At 35.5% G+C, this 21,511-nt stretch overlaps 1 protein-coding gene across 1 annotated transcript in view; it reads right to left on the reverse strand.

The window, feature by feature from the left end:
* The window catches only part of CACNA2D1 (calcium voltage-gated channel auxiliary subunit alpha2delta 1), a 446,724-nt gene that overhangs the window by 197,546 nt on the left and 227,667 nt on the right, over nt 1–21,511 (reverse strand). Inside the window, exon 5 of the mRNA XM_029928178.1 lies at nt 15,386–15,445. Within this exon, the coding sequence (XP_029784038.1) occupies nt 15,386–15,445 (60 nt within the window). The remainder of the gene's footprint in view (nt 1–15,385; nt 15,446–21,511) is intronic.

A 21,511-nucleotide genomic window follows, 5' to 3' on the forward strand; every position in this document is an offset into this window, starting at 1 on the left:
TCCCATTTTGTTGGTGAAAAAAACTACAGTTTAGGGATTAAATAAATAGCCCAAAATCACACTACAAGAAATAATGAAACTCTTTCTGGGATCTTGGCTGACAATCTTATCTATCAGAGTAAGTACCTTTTAACTGTAATACTTTGTGACTTATTTAGTGGCCCCAAAACAGTTTCAGAATTAATATTAGAGTAGATAACAAAATATCCTATTGAATGAACTGGAATCCGAAGCACACTCTGAATCAATACTTTGTGTGTGCAAATGGTATCCCCATCGGTGTGTCTGTTTAAATATCAGATTATTTATTTTGAGCTTTAAAGAAAGCACTAGTTTACATTTTATTTTACTTCCTTCACCATGTTCTAATAATTTGTTTAAAAGTAGAACTTTAAGTATTGAGCTGATATCTAGGCAATAATCAGTTATATTTTTGCATGAACACTTGTGTTGGACATTCCCTATTTTGGCTTTGAAAATGGAATTAATTTTAATACTATGTAACATTTTCTATTTTTTCCCTAATAAATGCTAGCTGTAGAATGTGAAAGAAAATAAATCCTACTAGGAAAGAGAAATGGCAACCATCATTTTACTATAAGAAAAGCCATGACTTAATTGATTTTCCCATAAGTCTCATAGAGCTCCTGAAAATTAAAAAAAGTGTGGAAATATGCAAAATACAGAATATATTCCAGAAAGCCATTGAAACTATTCACCTTAGTGTAAGTCGTCAACTACCTCGGGATTCTCTCTTTTTAATTTTCCCTCATCATCTTCCAACAAATTGTTAGTTTATTCAGAGATTCAGGAATCCATGCATAGACATCATCTTGGAAAAGGGAAGGAAGAAAGGAAAACTAATGAAAGATATGTGAAACTAACATAAAATTAAGAATTAAGACCACGGTTCTTCACAGTCTCAGAGAAATTATAGACCTATTCTTTAAAATAAGGGGTAGAGAGGGAGAGTGTCAGAAAAATAATGAAAGAAAATAAAAAATAAAGGGAGTTTTTAAAGATGAAGTTATTTATAAACTGGCAAAGGAGCTGCCAGAAGTGACAGAAAAGGGGAGATTCAAAACAGTTTATTTAGAGAAGACAGCTACATGATTAAAAGGAAGGCACAGATGCATATGAAAAGACCATCATTCCAGACAGGCTTCAGGAAATCATGCCAAATGAAACGGAAAAAAAAAATAATAATAAAAAATAAGGTTCCTTTGAAAAGACTATAGTAGACCAAATACCAGTTATGAAAAACAGAAAAGGTGGTCCCGTTTATATTAAATGATATTCCTGGTGAAAAAAAAAAAAGAGCATTAAAAAAAACTATACAAAAATATTTTTAAAAGATGCTGAAAGTACACATCTGTGAAACAAAATTAAAACTGGAGTACAAAGACATCAAACAATGAACAATAAGATGTATTATTCCTAGTTCAACCCCAAGATAGAAGAACATATTAGGGAAACAATAACAACAACAAAAAAATTCAACTCAATTCAGGATGAGTCCAAGGCCTAGAATCAGAATGGCTTAAGACTTCTTCAGAGCCACTTGTATCAATGACAGAACAATGAAAATCATTTCCAATTTTGAGGTGGGGGGAAGCATATGTAGCCAAAGTTGTTTTTAAATCCAAAGTGAAATCTCAGAAATTTGCAATCATGCAAGAACTCAGGGATTAGGGCATTTTATGGCTTTTCGTTGTTGAACTACTTGATAACAAAATCCATTCAATCAAACTATGAATTAAACAAACACACGAATAAATAAGGTCAGTATAGAAGAGCTATGGTAGAAGTTCTGATGACAACATTTAAGCCGTCAGAATATAGAATGAGGATTAAACAGTGGGAATTATGGTTTTAGAGCATAAATCTTCTGGTAAAAGGAATAATTTCTTAAGTTTAGGGGATGTATGAGGAAGGTGAAAGAAATACAAACAGGTTGATTTACTCACAATAGAATGTACTCTGTTCAAATCATAAAACTATCATTTTTTTCTGAGTTATGTCATGAAAAAATACATGACAAAAGAAATGAACAGATAAATTTAACATCATCATGCTAACTAAATATAAAAAAGGAATATATCTAGTTGTGGTATTTAAGAGAGATTTTAATTTTCCTTTTGTAGTGACCTGTATCACTTGGATTTTTAAAGTAACATTCTTGTGAAACAATTAAGGTATTACTCTTTCAGAAGGAAAGCAACTGTGCAAGCCTGATTATTGTCACTATTGTTGTTTAGGTAATAACTAAACCCAACTATATTGTTTTGAGCGTGCGATTTTTTATTACAATTTTCTTTCTAATATTCAAATCTATTTGCCACTCAGTCTCTCACTTCTAAGCTTTAGAACTGCATTCAGACTCATCGTTTCTATTTTGATAATTAGTAGTCCTCCAGGTACTGACTGGCAAGCTTTCTTCGGTCTCAATACACATGACAGAGAAATTAAACTCCATCAGTTACACTGCTCTCTAGAGAACAGTTCTCAGTGTCCTGGCTTCACCCCCCATAGGAAGTCACTGTGACCTCTCTGGGGAGGACAGTAGGGTGGGCTTTATAAAAAGGCTTCCAGGTGGATCTTAAAAGATCCCCAGGAGAAGTGTCCACACAGTGGTGAAGCACTGTCACAAAGTAAAGCAATTCTTGCAACGTAGCAATTTTATAATTTTTGGAGTCTAATAATTTAATTAACATATAATATATCCCATAACCCACACTACAATTCCATAACTAATTTTCTGTAACATTCAGTGATTACAAGCCTATTGCTTAGACTACTGTATGTCTTCTGACGAAGCAGAAAAAGGCATTTGTAACTGTGAATTCATATAAAACCTCACATTTTTGTGCCATTAATTTTAATGTAATTTAAAAGTACATTTTAGACTTTTTTTTTTAAACTTGTTTTCACTTGTGCTGCCTTGGTTTTATTGCTTCTGCTACCATATAGGAACATCTTTCATGGGCAGTTTGAGAAAAGTAACACATTGCTTTCTAAATTCAGGTTTGTGTCACCTACACTCTGTATTCTCATATTTGGTTGTCTTATTGGTTTAAAGATTTTAAAACTCACTCATCTTACTTGATTCTCAGAACATTTGTATCAGAAGGTTATGTAAAGCTGTGTCTTTCACTCGCTTATAAAATTGTTGATTAAAGCCTCATTATTATTCTGTTTATTCAATTCACAATATAAAATCTTAATTATGTATAACCAAATTTGTGGATACTACAGGGCAGTAGACTCTTTGATTCAAAATTTGATTAACAATTTCAAGATTATCTGCCTACAGGCTGAAGGTGGGTGATTGGACAAAGATGGTGGTAATGGAGATGAAGAGAAATAAACAGCTGCATGGTATATTTGAAATTGGTAGAATTTACACATGGATTACATAAGCGGTTATGGCAGAGAAAGAAATTAAGGATTACACTTTCATTTTGACTAAATTAACTTGGGAGAAGGTGACATCATTTGAGGCCAGAAAATCAACAGATGAGCAGAATACTAGGGGGTAGTATTGATGAAGGCAATGGAAACAGTTCATCTGAGCATGCTGGTGACAAGCAGGCAAGATAACTGCAAATGGAGACAAGCGGTCAGTTTGACCAACGAGCCTAGAGCTCAGAAAAGAGACTTGTGTGGACATATATTTAAATACAGGGAAATGGATAGGGGGTCCTGGGACACAGTATGGGCAGTAAAGACAAGAGGGCTATGACAGCCCTAAATTTAGACAAGATTAGATCCACTGTAAAGAAACAGGTACTAAGGAGATTGACAAGGAACGAATAGTGAGAAAACAGGAAAATCACGTAAATGAGTTTCCTGAAAACTAATAAAGTGTTTGAAGAAAGAGGAACTAGGAGGTGGTCCATTAAAATGATATAAACACACCAACCATAAAGATTCACAGAAAATGCCCTTTAGATCTATGACATGGAGGTAAATGCGAACTACAAAGAACAGTGGCAACACAGATGAAATGTGCAGTCATATTGGAGCGGGCCAGCCAGAGGGCAAAGGGGAAGATGGAGAGAGTAGGGAGGTCTACACTTCCTTGGATTTTGCGGTATAAGACAGCAAAGATGTGCAGTGAAGCCTAAAGAGGCAAGACAGATCAATTTAATGACAGAAGACACTGGAACAAGTTTGTATGTGGATAAGAAAGTAAAAGGAAAAAAAATTTTTGAATAATTAGGGAGAGGATAGCATGAGGAACAAATCTGTTGATAGGCTCTTCTGGAAAGTTAGAAGCTGACAAAAGGCATAAGCTTTAAAGAAACTGGCCATTTTGCACGGATGGCACAGGTTGTCATTCCCCTAAAATCCCATAGGATATTTCCTCAGAGGTATTCAAATCCAGTGCTATATGGTTACTGAAACTTATAGATGAATATTATCTAGGCTTTTTTTTTAACCTGTCAGGTTTAAATCCGGGATATCTCAAAACTTTCTTCTATGTACTCAGAGACTTTTTTTTAAACTAAGCTTTTGGGTGTAATACGCACTCCCAACACTACCCAAACCCCTGTTCTAGCAGCTTTCTTACATTCTGGACACACAGTGTCCCGCCAGCTCAACCAGTCCACTAGACCTAAGTGCCCATGGTCAGCCATCCCAGACAGCCCCCCAAGTCAACTTCATGACCTACATAAATTTCCTGTTCCTCAAACACTGCCTTCTGCATTTTAAGGTTCCAAGTTTCACCACCATGGTACCCTTTTAGCAAGAAAACTCTCTAGGCCAATTCTTTAATTCCTGAAAAATTTTCATTCCCCTAGCAATGTAAACAAAGTAATTAACATAACTCTAACCCCACTAAATTGAAATTATTCCAATATCTGATGTTATTCTTAAGATAAAAACTATCTCTGGGAAGAGAGTTATTGCCCCAGGGCCCCAGCCCACAGGGATCTACAGTAAATAAACATATGTATTGGTATCTATATCCCCTAAAGTCCCTTCAAATGCATTTTTTATTTATAGAAAGGTGTATCAGAGCTGTTTTAGGTAGCACGTAAACCAGAACCTCATACAAAGATAAAGACAAACAGCAAAAATGATTAAAAACTTAATTTGTTACCCTCATGCCCTCTCATCACTTCCAAATGTAATCAGTCTATGTGAATGCAGTCTTATTACACAAATGAAATTCAACTTAAGTAGAACTTAAGTCAATTCAGTAAATATTCATCTGCTGCCTATTGTGGGCAATGCATTTTCCTTCTTAAGTAGTAACTTACTGCGCTTAACCACTAAATAGGAATATGTCAACTTTTTGGAAGAAATAAATCTAGAAGGAAGTAGTGCCCTCTCTATTAAAATGGTCATTTTTTTTAAGACCTTCCGAAGTGCTAAGTATATTTACATAAACTATCCCATTTAATTTCAAACAGGATTTTGGAGATGCAAATATATACAGCAATGGGGTCCTCCTTGCTGAACCTGAACTATGACAATATAGATAAGGCGTTGTAAAACGTTCAGGAATCTGTTTTATTGCATTAGTTTACTGGAGGTCAAGAGACCATTTCCTAAATGAGAAATACATAGACAAGAGTTCAGAAGGACACTGAGGAAGAGGAAGATATGATAAGAAAAAAGTCTCCTCAAAGACTCCTAAAGAAAAGTATTTATGCCCCCACTGAGAGAAGTATTAAACAATGAATGAACTCTTTACTTCAGGAACTTTGTGACACAGAGCCTATGAGAACTAGCTTCAGAGCCCTGGTGATTAAAAAACCTGTAGGGTTGCTATTTTTGTTGTTGGGTTGTATGAGTCCCGTATGTATTTTCGAGACTAATCCCTTCTCATATACATGGTTTGCAAATGTTTTCTTCCATTCTGCAGGTTACCTTTCACTGTATTTGATTGTTCCCTCTGATATTTAACTTTTTTGGTTTTGTGAAGTCCCAATTATTTGTTTTCATTGCCTGGGCTTTTGGTGTCCAATCCGTGAAATGACAGCCAAATTAATGTCATAAAGCTTATAGTCTAGGAGTCTTACAGTCTCAGATCTTACATTTGAGTCTTTAGCTATCAGATAACAATGCTGTTGAGGATGTGCAAAAACTGGAACCCTTCCATGCTGTTGGTGGGAATGCAAAATGGTGCAGCCACTAGCCAAAATGGTATGAAGATGACTCAAAAAACTCAAAGTAGATTTACATATGATCCAGCAATCCCACTTGTGAGGATATATCTAACAGAATTAAAATCAGGATCTCAGAGACACTAATACTTCCATTTTCATTGCACTCTTATTCATGATAGCTAAGATGTGGAAACAACCCAAGTCTCCATCAAAGATGAACAGATAATGAAAATGTGGTGAAAATAGCACACATAATTTAATTTCGCCCTTGAAAAGTAGGAAATTCTGCTATACAGCAACATGGACAAACCTTAAGAACATTATGTTAAGTGAAATAAGCCAGACACAGAAATACAAGTACTGTATGACTCCACTTACATGAGGTATCTAAAAATAGTCAAATTAATAAAATCAAAGACTGAAATGGTGGTTACCATGGGTTGAAGGGAGGGAGAAGTAGCAAGTAATTAATCAACAGGCATAAAGTTTCAGTTAAGCAAGGAAAATAAGCGCTGAAGATCTGCCGAACAACATTATGCCTAGTCAGCAACACAGTATTGTACACTTTCACTTTGCGAAGAGGGTAGATATTATGTTCTGTTCTCATCATAATAAACTTCAAACACTTGATATCTGAGTTCATGGATTTTCACATTAGCTTTTACTTTTTCAAACGGCTCCTTAAAATATTATTTATCTAGGTTTTAAAAAACCCTCTATGCTCACAATCATATGGACAACTCATCTTCAACAAAGCAGGAAAGAATATCCAATGGAAAAATACCTCTTCAACAAATGGTGTTGGGAAAACTGGACTGCAACATGCAGAAAAATGAAATTGTGCCACTTTCTTAGACCTAACACAAAAATAAACTCAAAATGAAGATAGGCCTAAATGTGAGATAGGAAACCATCAAAAACACAGAGGCAGCAATGTCTTTGACCTCAGTTAAAGCAACTTCTTACTAGACATGTTGGCAAAGGCAAGGGAAATGAAAGCAAACATGAACTACTGGGATCCGATCAAGATAAAAATCTTCTGCACAGCAAAGGAAAAAATCAACAAGACTAAAAGGCAACCTACAGAATGGAAGAAGGCAATTTCAAGTGACATATCGGATAAAGGGTTAGTATCCTAAATCTATAAAGAACTGGGCACCTAGGTGGCTCAGTCAGTTAAGCATCTGACTTGAGCTCAAGTCATGATCTCATAGTTCATGGGTTCAGGACCCACATCAGGGTTCTGTGCTGACAGCTAAGAGCCAGGAGTCTGCTTTAGATTTTGTGTCTCCCTCTCTCTCCACCCCTTCCCCACTGGCACTGTCTCTCCCTCTCTCTCAAAAATAAATAATAAACATTAAAAATTTTTAATAAAAAAATAAAATCTATAAAGAACTGATCAAACTCAACACCCAAAAACCAAATAATCCAGTGAATAAATGGGAAGAAGACATGAATAGACACTTTTCCCAAATAAGACATCCAGATGGCTAACAGACACATGAAAAGATGCTCAAAATCACTCCTCATCAGGGAAATACAAATCAAAACTGTAATGAGATACCACCTCACACCTGTCAGAATGGCTAAAATTAATAATACAAGAAATGACAGATGTTGGCAATGATGCACAAGAGGATCTCTTTTGCACTGCTGGTGGGAATGCAAACTGGTGCAGCCACTCTGGAAAACAGTATGGGGGGGTCCCTCAAAAAATTAAAAAAAGAACTACCCTACGATCCACTAACTGTACTATTAGGTATTTACCCAAAGGATACAAAAATACAGATTCAGAGGGGTCCATGCATCCTAATGTTTACAGCAGCATTATCAGCAACTAGTTGTGGGAAAAGCCCAAAGGTCCAGCAATTGATCAATGGATGAAAAAAATAGGGTATATATATATATAATATTTTATATGTATACACACACACACACACACACACACACACACACTGGAATATTACTCAGCCATCAAAAAGAATGAAATCTTGCCATTTGCAACAATATGGGTGGAACCAGAATGTATTATGCTAAGCAAAATAAATTAATCAGAGAAAGGCAAATACATGTTTTCATTCATATGTGGAATTTAAGACACAAAACAAATGAACATATGGGAAGGGGTGTGGAAAGAGAAAAGATGCAAAGCACAAGAGATTTAACAATAGAGAACAGGGGTTGATGGAAGTTAGGTGGTCGGGGTGATGGGGATAAAGGAAGGTACTTGTGATGAGCACTGGGTGTTGTATGTAAGTGATGAATCACTGGATTCTACTTCTGAAACCAATAGTGCACTGTATATTAACTATAATATATTTTTTTAAAAATCTATGGTGGGGAATAGTCTGTTTCTACATAGGACACACTCTGACTCCAGCTCAAGGCTTTGCAGCTTGGGATGGGCCAGGTGAGGGCAAGCTGAGCAGAACCGCAGTTTGCCATGGGAGCACTGATGGCAAGTAAAGGACAGCAGCCATGGGAGCTCGCCACGCTCTCTGGCCTACATGAACAGCCATTCAGGGACTTTGGCCAACCTGCTTGTGAACACATGGACAAATCGTGAGGTTTCTAGAAAACATTTTCCTGGGTGGAGAGACAGGGCTCAGAGCATAGAGAGACAATTACTGAGCAACTAACAGAAATAATTATGCTGGTAGAGACTACAGAACCAAGTATTTTTTGATAAACTGATATTCAAAAGGCTGTTATTTTCTGAAAATTATATCACAAGTTAGGAGCAAAGACAAAATTTGAAACAGATTTGCATAATTTCAAGTCCAGTGTTCTGTCACCGTGCCACGGCTGTGGACAATATATTCAGACATAAAAAGTGATGTTCAAATAAATTTTTCACTATGTCTTCAGTACAACTGACCATAATGTTTAAAGTAAAAAATAGACATCCCAAAACTACAACTAGGTAATTTTGTTAATGTTTTTGTAAATGTTTTTTATTTATTTTTGAGAGACAGAGAGAGAGACAGTGTGAGCATGGGAGGGTCAGAGAGAGAGAGGGAGATACAGAATCTGAAGCAGTCATCAGGCTCTGAGCTAGCTGTCAGCACAGAGCCCAACGCGGGGCTTGAACACACGAACCGTGAGGTCATGACCTGAGCCGAAGCCGGATGCTTAACTGACTCAGCCAACCAGGGGCCCCAACTAGGTAATTTTTAATTTAAAAAAATACACATAGGCTACTGTCTGTTATGCATTGTCCTAGACCACAATTTTCTTAGCAATTCATCAGCCATAGCTCTTATCTCCAGGAAATTTACATTTTAGTGCTGAAAGAGAGTGGAAAAAGGAAAATTACACAATAAGTACATATTTGAATAGGAATATAAACTGGGTATAAGGAACTTACAGAAAACATACAACAAAACCAAGATCAGGGGATCAAATCCAAGAGGAAAGTGGAGAGAGAGTTTGGGCAGATATTCCTAGGCCGACAACATCAAAAAGTCTGAGGACAGGGGCTCCTTAGTGGCTCTGTTGGTTAAGAGTCCAACCCTTGATTTTGGCTCAGGTCATGATTTCATAGTTTGGCTCATGAGTTGAAGCCCTGTGCCAGGTTTTTCACTAACAGCATGGAGTGTACTTAGGATTCTCTATCTTCCTCTCTCTGCCCCTCCCTCATGCACTTGTTCTCTCTCAAAAATAAATAAATATAACATTTTTTGTAAAAGTCTAAAGATGAAGTAAAGAATATTACCTTACAGAAATGTTAAGTTTAACTGTTTTGAGTTTAGAATTTCAGAATGGTAACAGCTCCTGGGGAAATGGTGCAATGGAAATTGAGGAAAAGATGAGAGTAAACCACAAAGGGCTGGGTAGGCCATTTATGCTAAATGGAGAATCACTGAAACTTTTTAAATAAGGAAATAAAATGGACAGAAGGTTATAGGCCAAACCTTTGCAGACTATGCATTATGTGTAAATGGCTGTGATTCACAATGCTTATACATTTTTCTTCAGCTTTTTATTTCTTTCGTGGCCAAAAAATTAATAGTAAACCCTACCTTAATGCAAATAACTGGTGTCCAAAAATTTTAATAAAATGAAACTTATAGAGAAGTTAACAAAATCATTAAGTTTGACAACTCTCTTGTGACAGTTACAAGTGGCTACCAGTAGTCAACTCTAGCTTAAATGGCAGTGAGGATGATTGTGGGCGCTGGGGATGGCTAGAATCTTTAGAACATTGACACCAATTCCAGGAATCTCCCAAGAGTTTAGCAATGTTTCCATCAGTTCAAGGTTTAGATACTAAGGCAGCAGATTGGTCTTGAAAATACAGAGCTCCACCATCCACTTCCCCATTTCCTAAGTCAGTGATAGCTGTCCTTTGCAACTTTTTCTTCCCCTCCAGAGAGGGGGACAGAAAAGAGAGAAAAAACTTTACAGAGTCCTATTTAAAGTTTGCACTGTCCCAAACATTTTATCATGATGTCTTACTTTAGAGGGATTGACTATACTCTCATGCACTATTGTATGACCCTGGCTTTAACAGAAATAATAGAAAGTGAAGTTAGGAAAATTATTAGTAATTAATAAAAATGAAATCAATGTTATCTGAAAGGAAATTAAGGTATAAACATTTAGCTTCTATTTTTCAATGTAAGAAGCAACAGTTAAGGGGGATCACCCAGAATAACTAACAATTCAAAGCCCATGGTTATTATTTTCAATTTAGCTTACTAGAATGCTCTAACTATACACATTCATATGTATGCATAAACAAAAAGAGCAAAGTGTCATAAATATGCCTCTTTGCTATAAAATTGGTTGCCGGAATTGTGGGAGAAATCAGTTTTGCATTGTGGTTCCTTTTTGTCTATCTTCATAATGAGAATAGACTGACAAGACTCTTAAAACAATAGTAAAAACTGAAAGACATGAAGCAAAAACATAGTAAAATAGGCAACTCCTGGCTCCCAAAAGGGCAATTTGACCAAAGGTAGAAACTAAAAACAGACTAAATCCAGCCAGAGCCTAAAATCATTTTGGTAATTTACTAAGTTCATTCATTTATTCATTAATATAGAATGTCACTCCCCCAATTTTTATCCCTAAAAAGTCAGGTCTTGGGGTGCCTGGGTGGCTCAGTCAGTTAAGCATCTGACTTCAGCTCAGGTCTGATCTCACAGTTTGTGAGTTCAAGCCCCGCATCGGGCGCTGTGCTGACAGCTCAGAGCCTGGAGCCTGCTTCAGATTCAGTATGTCCCTATGTCTCTGACCCTCTTCCCACTAATACTCTGTGTCTCTCTGTCTCAAAAATGAATAAACATTAAAAAAATTTTTTTAAGTCAGGTCTTTCATATCTAGAACCTATACCAATGTATAACTTAGAATAGTGTTTATCTTTATACACTGTAACCAAAATAAACATAGTATGTTTTCACAGTTCACCTATTGATCAGTTTGTGCCTCAATCAACAGAACTGATAGACTTCCAAGAAATGAATAGGATAGATGAAATAATTAAATGCATAATGCCAGTGCCTATTAATTTAACTCCTATAAACACAAACGTTGAAAGCAACATTTCAAATTACAATTTGAGCAAAGTGATTTTTTAACTATATAAAAATAACACTAAATTAGGAGAACCAAGTTAGCATGATTGACACTCAATAACATTCAACTTCACTAGACGAAATTTCACCTTAATTGCTTCTCTGTAAAGCTGAAGCTAAAAAAGGCTCCTCAAATGTTTTATTTACTGGCCCATTTCTAGACGTCGGTACTCCGTCTGCGCAGTAACAAGCTGATGTTAATATGCCACACATAAAGATCCTACTTATTAAAATACAAATTAGGCACCCCTTCTGTTTATACATGTGTAAGTACAATTAATATTGCAGGCTTAGTTGGAAACAAAATTGCTTAAGTTAACCAACCATTGCAATGTAATCAAATGAGATTTCAAATGCAATGGGAAAAGATCTGTTCGGTAGAAATAACAGCAATTAGTTCATGCAGAACAGTTCCTTGTCTAAGCTCTCTTTTTGCTTCTCCCACCTGCCCTTAATAATCTGTCCATCATAAGTGACATGAAATGTCACCTTTAACACCCGCAGGTCGCATGGAGACCTGAAAGGCAGCTGGTAGATACAGCGTATTTACAAATATTGGTTTGAACTTGTAAATGCATGGCCTCATAAATCTTCATCCATTGAGAGTGTGAACCCTTTGTTACCACGATTGTACATTCAGTTGGGAACTGAGTGGCACCGAGGGAGAGTGTGAGTTACATGAGGCCGTCCTTGTTGCTGGCATTTCAGTGCTTTGCCTTTTGTTCTTGTTCCTGAGATTTCTCTACATTAAAGAGTGGGAAATGTTAATCTGCATTTTGCCTAAGTAATATTAATGAAATTTGCCTACTAATACTTGAAGGAATAATCAGAATATTGTAGCTTTTTGAAATGTTAATGTACCTTTTAGGAAGTCATTTCTGCCTTCTAAATCATCTCAGTGTTAAATTATTAAAGGGTGGCATTAAAGAACTTTCACACCGATGCAAACAGCTATCTTAAGAGATGAAAGGGTTATGAAATTTAAAAAGAGAACCTTTTGGAATATGGTAGCATTTAGCTCCAAATTAAACATTTTTAAATGTTTGGTTAAAGTACTTATAAAATTTGTAATTATTAGTGTGGTCTCCTAACATAAGAGGAGATTTAATGTTGATGATTTCTAATTTCTAACCATGAATTTAAATTTGATTTGTCTTATGGCTTGGAAGGTTTGTTTAACCTTGGTACATTTAGGAACTGAAGCATCATCTGATTTCCCGGGGGGAGGGAAGAAGAAAAGGGAAAAGTGAATCTCATTTTTGCAATATTTGAATCTGAAGTGTAGGCAATCTGCATTCACGTTCTATTCTTAAAACATAAAATAACTTATGGCATTTCAAAGAGCTCTCGAAATAGGAAGGACTATTGTAAGACCGGGTATGGATGGCCTGGTAAGCTATGGAAAACATCCATTCTCAGTGTGCAAACTGTGACCACTATGTGTTCTGTGCACATTGTTTACAGTCCTTCGAGAAGGGTACTCAGGAAATGAGTTGACAGAGCTCTAGAGTGAACTAACTTGTTTTCCTTTTAACAATCTCTTTTTCTGTCAATCAATATGTTCATAGGGTCTAAATAAATTGTGAGGTAATCTAGAGGGAAATTAAGAACAGAATTTGTTCAAGAATTCTTACACAGTGGCCACTATTTGCCAAGAACTCCTAACACTTACTGAGAAAACCACTTATTTTCTATTTAACTGTATACAACTTAGTGTCATTGTGGGACTGATTCGTCCTCTTGCATGACTTACCCTAGCAGTGTTATTGTTTGGGGACAGGCACTGAATAAGTAGATAACAGGGGTGACAATCAAGGTAAATTTTTTTCACATTTTAATGTCTGACAGATAAGAATACATCTTAAAATTGCTTACGGGTCATAATTTAATTGGCTTTTCCCCCCTTTCTTAGCAACACATAAATGAGAGGGTGTCTTACACTTGATGATGGCCTGAATTCAGTGAAGCATGTTAACAGTTAATACACACGGGGAGTGTCTCGGCTCAGTGACAATGGATGGCCAGTACTTCTGCAAGAAGGATTACAGCATTGCCCACCTGTGCATTTAGTGTTAATGATTTTACAATATCAAAGAGTTTACAATATATCTGGGCAAGAAACGCTTACAACCTGAATGCTACAATATAATAGTTAAATAAAACACCACCAATGATCTAAATGGCATTACTATATCCCTGCTTGCCACTTTATTTGTTACATTGCTTCTCCTTAGGCAACTAAAAAAGACATATAACTAATAGATGAGTGCAAATATTACCAAATTCCTTTAACACAAAAATGCAATGGAATATATTACAAAAGCTGATTTGTATAAATTTAATGTGTTTTTTTGAGTTCTCAGAATTAAAACTAACTTAAAATTTTAACCAAGACAACACCAAGTGTACTATCCCAACACCAAGCAGAATTACGGTCTAACTTTATAACTACTATGTCTTTACATTTCTTTTCCTACACCAACTCTGAGTTGGGACGAAAAGAGCAATTTCCATTTAATATTAATTAAGCAAAAGGATATATTTTTGGGCAAATTAGTGTGGCTGCTTTCTGTCTATTTGAGGAACAACAAATAATTCAACTTGGTTCTCCTTTCATCTAAAAGAAACTAAAAACATTGTAAAGCCCTTCAGTGGATGAGCTTATAATCTGCCCTCAACACTCAAACTTATGTTTCTTACATAATCACCACTTTTATCTTTATATACTATGGATGATACATTGATCTTTCTTAACTTAGCTATGATAAATGATTATGGACTAAGCCCATACCTACCTGATGTGAACAATTCAGGGTTTATGACAAATCTAATAAAACTTAATTTGACAATAGTCAAATAGAATCTTCAGTAGGTAGACTAAGTATTTGTTTAGGAAATATAAATTTGTGGAAAAGATAGTAAAAATAAATAATATTGGTACCACTAGCACAGAAGACTAACTAAATGAATGCCATGCCATGTAGTATATTTTCCTTTGACATACAACACAATCATGCTAACACCAAATCAAAGTGCTAATTCCTCCACCTCAACTTTCTGTTCTTTCAAGTACAACTTTCTTACCTTCAAATCTGAAACTTTTCTTTAGAAAACATTCAAAACCAATTTAATAGTATATTCAGTATGAATATAGCATATTCATATCTGTAAATATGATTTGGACATTATAATTTTATATTTTGATGTAAATAATTTTATAAATAACTTTGATTACAGGAGAACATTTCCAAAGACTTGTTTTAATATGAAACATAAGCAAGAACATATTGGCTAACTCAATGGCCCTGATTACCCAAAAGCAAATTTTTTTCTTTTTTTTTTAATATTTTATTTATTTTTGATACAGAGAGAGAGCATGAGATGGGGAGGGGCAGAGAGAAAAGGAGACACAGAACCGGAAGCAGGCTCCAGGCTCTGAGCTAGCTGTCAGCACAGAGCCTGAGGTGGGGCTCGAACCCACGAACGTGAGATCTGACCTGAGCTGAAGTCGGAGGCTTAACCGACTGAGTCACCCAGGCGCCCCAAAAGCAAATTTTTTCAAGAAACAAGATATAGCCATGTTTTGGTCTTACAACATCTTAAGTTTCTATCACTCAAAAATCATGATGTAATCATAATAATCAAGCACCAAAGGTTACTAGTTAAGTGGTTAAAACGGGTCCTCACCGCGAAATCCTCTCTCCACTGGTGGGCGGCTTGAACCTTCTCTGCTTCCAAAGCCAAACGCTGAAAAGGAAACATTACATCTTAGAATTTAAATGATCACATGAATATACACTTGTGAATACATAAAGTGCTGAAGTTTTCAAATCAATTATAAGGACATAAAAAGCAAGAGAAATTCCTTATTTATGACACATAAATCTTCAATCAATAATCTAATCTAAAAGTTGATGTATTAGCTCTTAAGTAATATAAACGACTACTCTTGAATTGTTTACTAGCTCTGCTATCAGCAGAGGATGCAGACACCTGAGTGCTTTCTTTCAATGACTAACATGTCAGTTTTAGAAAAAAGCTTTAAGAAGTAGAGTATATTCATCCTGGTAGCACCCTATCTGTAGTAAACACCCTTAAAGCATATATTTCTCTATAAGTAGAAAGGAAATGATGACATAGATCAATAAACATGCACTAACTAGTATAACTAGGTACCTTCTTAATAGCATATTTCTTTTTACAAAAAGCCATAAAATATAATCACATTTCCTTCTTACAGAAGTACATTCTTCTTACTTCTTTCAGAGATCACCTGTGCGACCAAACTGTCCGAATCTGCACATCATCTGAAAATGGCCTGACTTCACATTCACTCCTGTATGTTAGCGTAGTCAGAGAATTCTAGTCTGACTTTTACTTTAGCACTTTTAGTTTGTTGTTCTGTTAAAAGTTCAGTTGGAGATAACATGTCTGTTGTCAGTCTGCTAATGACGTTTAATAGATAAATTCTATTTTCTTTCTCTACTAGTTTTCAGATTTTTCTCTTTGTATTTCTCAGTGTTACTATTATGCTCTCTGTGTGATAAGCTTTTGCTAGCAACAGTGACATTTAGTGACGAAGAACACAGATCTGAAAGTAGACTGCCAAGGTTTAAACACCAAGAACCTTGGTGCATCCTAGCTGTGGAAAGTTGGGAAAAGTTAAATCTTTTCTGTTTTCTCAGGGGAAAAATGCCAAAGTTGGCCTCCTGGATTGTTGAAAGGATTAAATGAACTATTACATGTGAAGTGCTTCAAAGGGTGCCTGGCAGGCAGTAAGCAATATATAGGTTAGCTATCTAACAGAATCTAATTATGATTCCATTTTTATACTATGTCCCTTTGGGAAGATAATTCAACATTGAGTTCAGCTGTGGCCTGTCTCCTATAGCTAGAAGACAGTGGCAGAAACAGGAAGAGGATACCAGTAAGTATGATAAATATAATTTTTTAAGAAAGTCTTTTTTTTAATTTTATTAACATTTATTTATTTTTGAGAAACAGAGACAGACTGCAAGTGGGGAAGTGGCAGAGAGAGAGAGAGAGAGAGAGAGAGAGAGAGAGAGAGAGAGAGAAAGAGAATCTTAAGCAGGCTCCAGGGTCTGAGCTGTCAGCACCGAGCCTGACATGGAGCTCGAACCCACCAATGGTGAGATCATGACCTGAGCCGAAGTCAAACACGCACCCGACTGAACCACCCAGGAGCCCCAGTAAATATAAATATTAAACTCAGTTTTAAAAAAGAGGAATAATCAGATTTTAGAAAAGTATAAATCTTGTAGTGGATTCCTGGTTCATGTTTCCGATCTTTCACTGTGAACTGTACTTCAGTGAATACTCTTCCAAAGGAAGTCCCGACCGCACCAGAGAATGGAAACATACCTTTATGCCAGTTTTAATGTTAGTACTGACTTTAATTCCCTGTTACTTAAAACCATAATCTGTTTACTTTCTGAACTATTAAGTAGGAATTACTAATGGCTATAAAATACTGCCTAATGGGAGATCTTAAGAATTCTTAAGCTGAATTTAAAAGAAAACTCTACAGTGTGCTTCAAATGACAATGATTTCAGTTTATCAGCCTCTAGGCAAACACGTATTAGAAGAAGAGCTAGTAAATGTTAGAAATCAGACCGGGAAGAGCAACTGAAGGAGGTTTCCTGTCCTTAACAAAAACAAAAAGCTCAACAAAGCAAAACCTAGGGAAACCTGTATACATTTCAGTTACATTGCATCACGATACTGCTAAAAAGTCAAATTCAGTGTGAAAATGTAGCAAAAAAGTGAATAAAATGGCAAAATAAATGGAAATGGGAGCAATTTCTTTGTAGGATGGGAAGATAAAGAAAAGACAATAGGAGAAAAAAACAAGAAGCATATCATTGCCAAAATTCAGAATACAAGTCTTCCTTTATTTTTAACAGGCAATATAAGAAGAGCTAAGTGTTCCTATGCATGGGACAAATGATAAACATAAGCATTTTGTGAATTTAAACAAAAATACTGGATAAAATATAAATAAGTTAATCAATTTTTTCAATTGAAAAATATTAGAACTTTTCAATGTCTATATCTTGAAGAGGGATGTTAAATTTTTTCCTGGCACAACACACACAAGGAAGATGTCCCACAAAGAACACGCTGGGGACATTCCCTGCAGGCCGGACATGCTTTACAAAGCTCCAGCGCTAACTGCCACGGGGTTCTCGACTCTAGAGAGCAGAACAAAGTACAACTTAATTGATCTGACCCAGAATCCCGTGGCTTACGATATGAACATAATCCATGTTTAATAAGCCATAATGACAGTAATCATCACAGCTAGTTATTCCTAGAAACAGTTAAAGAGAGATAAACAATGGCAACCAACTCCTAAAAGACAATTCTCCTAGGAGGAGGTTTAAATCATATTTATTTCTAATTATTATATATTATGTATATATACACATACTAAGAATTATATATATAATATATAATGTTATGAAATAATGCCATTTATTGCAAGATTCTGAAATGGTTGTAGAAACCTAAAGATAGGTGGTTATGTTTAAGAAAAAAATGTCTTTTAAAAGGTTGGTTTGAAGCTCCAAAGTTGCTAAATTTTATAACCCCAGTTTAGAAATATATAAATGTGTAATCATGAAAGGCACTCCTGTGAACATCTTTGTTCATTAAAAATTAATGACATCTGTTCTATGTAGTAAAGTTCGACTGAACTTTCCACTCAAGGAGTCTGTCTTGGAGACTAACACGAAGAGTTGCTGACGGTGCTCTTTCCCGTGGCAAAGACCAACTAGCCCCGACTTCTAGAAAACTGGCCTGTCTTTTGGACACTTCAAGTCCTTAATTAACTTCTATTCTGGTGAAGTGACATTTTACTTTTAAAGCCAATGATCTACTGTTAAAGGCCATGGGCAAATTGTGTGAAGACATAAAATTCCTATCTAATAATGTGTATATTTGCTCAGTGTATAACTACAGTTATGGCTATAGTAACCATAACTCACTAAATAAGTATATCCTACAATAATAACTTACTTTATAATAAATAAGTTGTATTTTTCTCATTTAATTTATAATACAGTTTAAGATAGTAACAGACATTAAAACCAAATAAAGTACAAGAAGATACAAAAGATCCAAGTCAGCCTAAGGACCTCTGAGAGAAAAGTGGAACTGAATTCTGCTCTTACTAAGATAAGCCAGACAGATTCATTAAATGGTTTTATTATAAATGAAACAGTAGGGGTGGATCAGTATGTTAAGCTTCTGACTTAGGCTTAGATCATGACCTCAGAGTCGGGGAGTCGGAGCCCTGCACCGGGCTCTGTGCTGACACCTTAGAGCCCAGAGCCCTGCTTCCGATTCTGTGTCTCCCTCTCTCTCTCCCTACCCTGCTCACACTCCTCTGTCTCTCTCAAAAATAAATAAACATTAAAAAAAAAACAGCCCATGTGTATATGAAAATTCACATGTGTATATGAGAATAAGGATTTATACAATGTCATACATGTATTAATAATATGCACATCCTTACCTACTTATTGATTTGAACATTTAAAACAGAAAATCATTTCAAGACAATTTTGAGGGCTCACAAGCTTAATAAAATGGACTTGGGCCTAAGCTTTCTGACTCTGAAGCTTACGCTCATACTACAAAACCATTTTTAGTCTTCATTAAACCATCAAAAATGTTAACATCCTCAGTCCTTTAGAGAATGTATGAAAACATAGTGGTACCAAAACCAGAAGCACTGGTAGAAAACTATTTCAGGCTAATGGAAAATTTCTGAGCAAATTTTTTGAAATTGCTGAAGACTAAAAACAGCACAATCATATATTAGCTAAGGACACTATCTTTACATAGGTCTTGCCCTCAGAGCCTGAGAGAAGAGTGCTAATCAAAGAAAATGCCTTTGAGATGCACTAATCTGTAAAGGGGAAAAGAAGAAGAAGAAGAAAAGAAAGAAATAGAAACAGAGAGTGGGAGAGGTTTATCAGATCTGAGAAAGATCAGCTCCCTTGAAAACCTATTCATTCTCAACCTTCACTTTTGGTCATATCCTTATCTTTTCCACTAGCACTGAATTCTATCAGGTGATGTGAAAGTCTAGTAAAGGCAGTATAATTATACAGTGTACACTGAAATAATTCTATCATTCTCCTTAGCAATACCTAAACACATTTTTTTTCTTGGAAATAGACTATATTCCAAACCTGAATATAATATGCTTCCTAGACTATATGTTAATTGCAGATAAAAAAATAAAAGTTTTCTGATACATTCAATTATAAAGAATTTTCTTTTAATAGCTTTGAAAGGAAACCTTCAGGGGTTATATGACATTCAGTTAGACCCCAATAATGTTGATAGTCATGTAAATATCAAGAATTGACTTAGAAACACCATTGAAGGAAATATCTCTAATTCAAAACAGTTTCTTTGGCTAGAATGTGTCAAGATTTTTCCTTCTAATAAAGAGGTAATACATATGCACAATAGATGAATTCAAGTAAAATATACATGTTACATAATTAATATACAAATAGTTAACACCCAATAAGAATTAGCCATTTATTGGGTTATGCCTATGTTGACAATTTTTTAATTACTCTAATGAGTGTTGCCTATCTTCCTCAAATGTTCTTAACATATCAAAAGAATCAGGATAATCATTTCAATGGTCTAACAATACCTTCTGAAAATAGCTGGCTTAGGTGAATGAACAGACTTTTCTGTTTGAAGAAAAGTGTACAGGGACAAGCAATTACTTTGAAGGTATAATATGATGGACTTATACTTTTCAAACAAACATCTGATTTCCAATTCTGGTGCTATTTGCTAACTATGTGATTTTGGGTAATTCCATTAACATATTCCAGCATCTAAGAAAAATATCTACCTTTATATTTTCCATTTATTTCTATGCTAGTAAACACAGTGGGGTTTGCTTCTATTTGAATCTTACACACCTAACTTCATAGATTAGGCTATGTTAGAACTATAATCACTGAGGACCACTTCAACATGTACATATATGAGTGAAATAACTGTGAGGATCTTAATGATTCCTAAATTTGCCCTGTATTTTGCCCACATAAAATCTCTTGCCTATAGAACCCCATGGTGGTCCAAAAGCAATTCAGGAAATACAGTGGTTTAATAAAGTAGGTAATAAAATGAGATCAAGTTTATTTTTACCATAAAAAGAATGAGATAAGAGAGATCATTAGTGTTCTGCTTTCTCACCTTATTTTATAAAATACTGAAAAAAGATAGTGAGGTGTGACATTTCCTTAGCATTTATTATGCTGACAGGAAGGGGTGAAGACCTCAAGTAGACAACATCTTACTTCCATACCTAATATTGTTTCATCTAAGAGGTAAAAATATTCTTTCCAAAAAGTATAAACAAATAATGGGAAATACAGTTTCAAATAAAATAATGCATAAGCAATTTTCATTTAAATTCTTATAAACAGAGGGGCTCCTGGATAGGTCAGTCAGTTAAACACTTAACTCTTTGATTTTGGCTCCTGTCGTGAACTCACTGTTCTTGAGATTGAGCCTCGCATCAGATTCCATGCGGATAACGCAGAGCCTGCTTGGGATTCCCTCTCTTCCTCTCTGACCCTCCCCTGCTCTCTTCTACCTCTCTTTCTCTTTCTTAATAAACACATGAACTTAAAAAATTCATATAAATATATATGCCCAGCAAAATTCTACCAAAGACTTTGAGCAACTTACTATATCCTGGTAAACAAAGATGTTACTATGAAGATCTTAACATACAGAGAAACCGCTTTCTA

The sequence above is a fragment of the Suricata suricatta genome, chromosome 2 (assembly GCF_006229205.1).
Source record: "Suricata suricatta isolate VVHF042 chromosome 2, meerkat_22Aug2017_6uvM2_HiC, whole genome shotgun sequence".
Lineage (NCBI taxonomy): Eukaryota > Metazoa > Chordata > Mammalia > Carnivora > Herpestidae > Suricata > Suricata suricatta.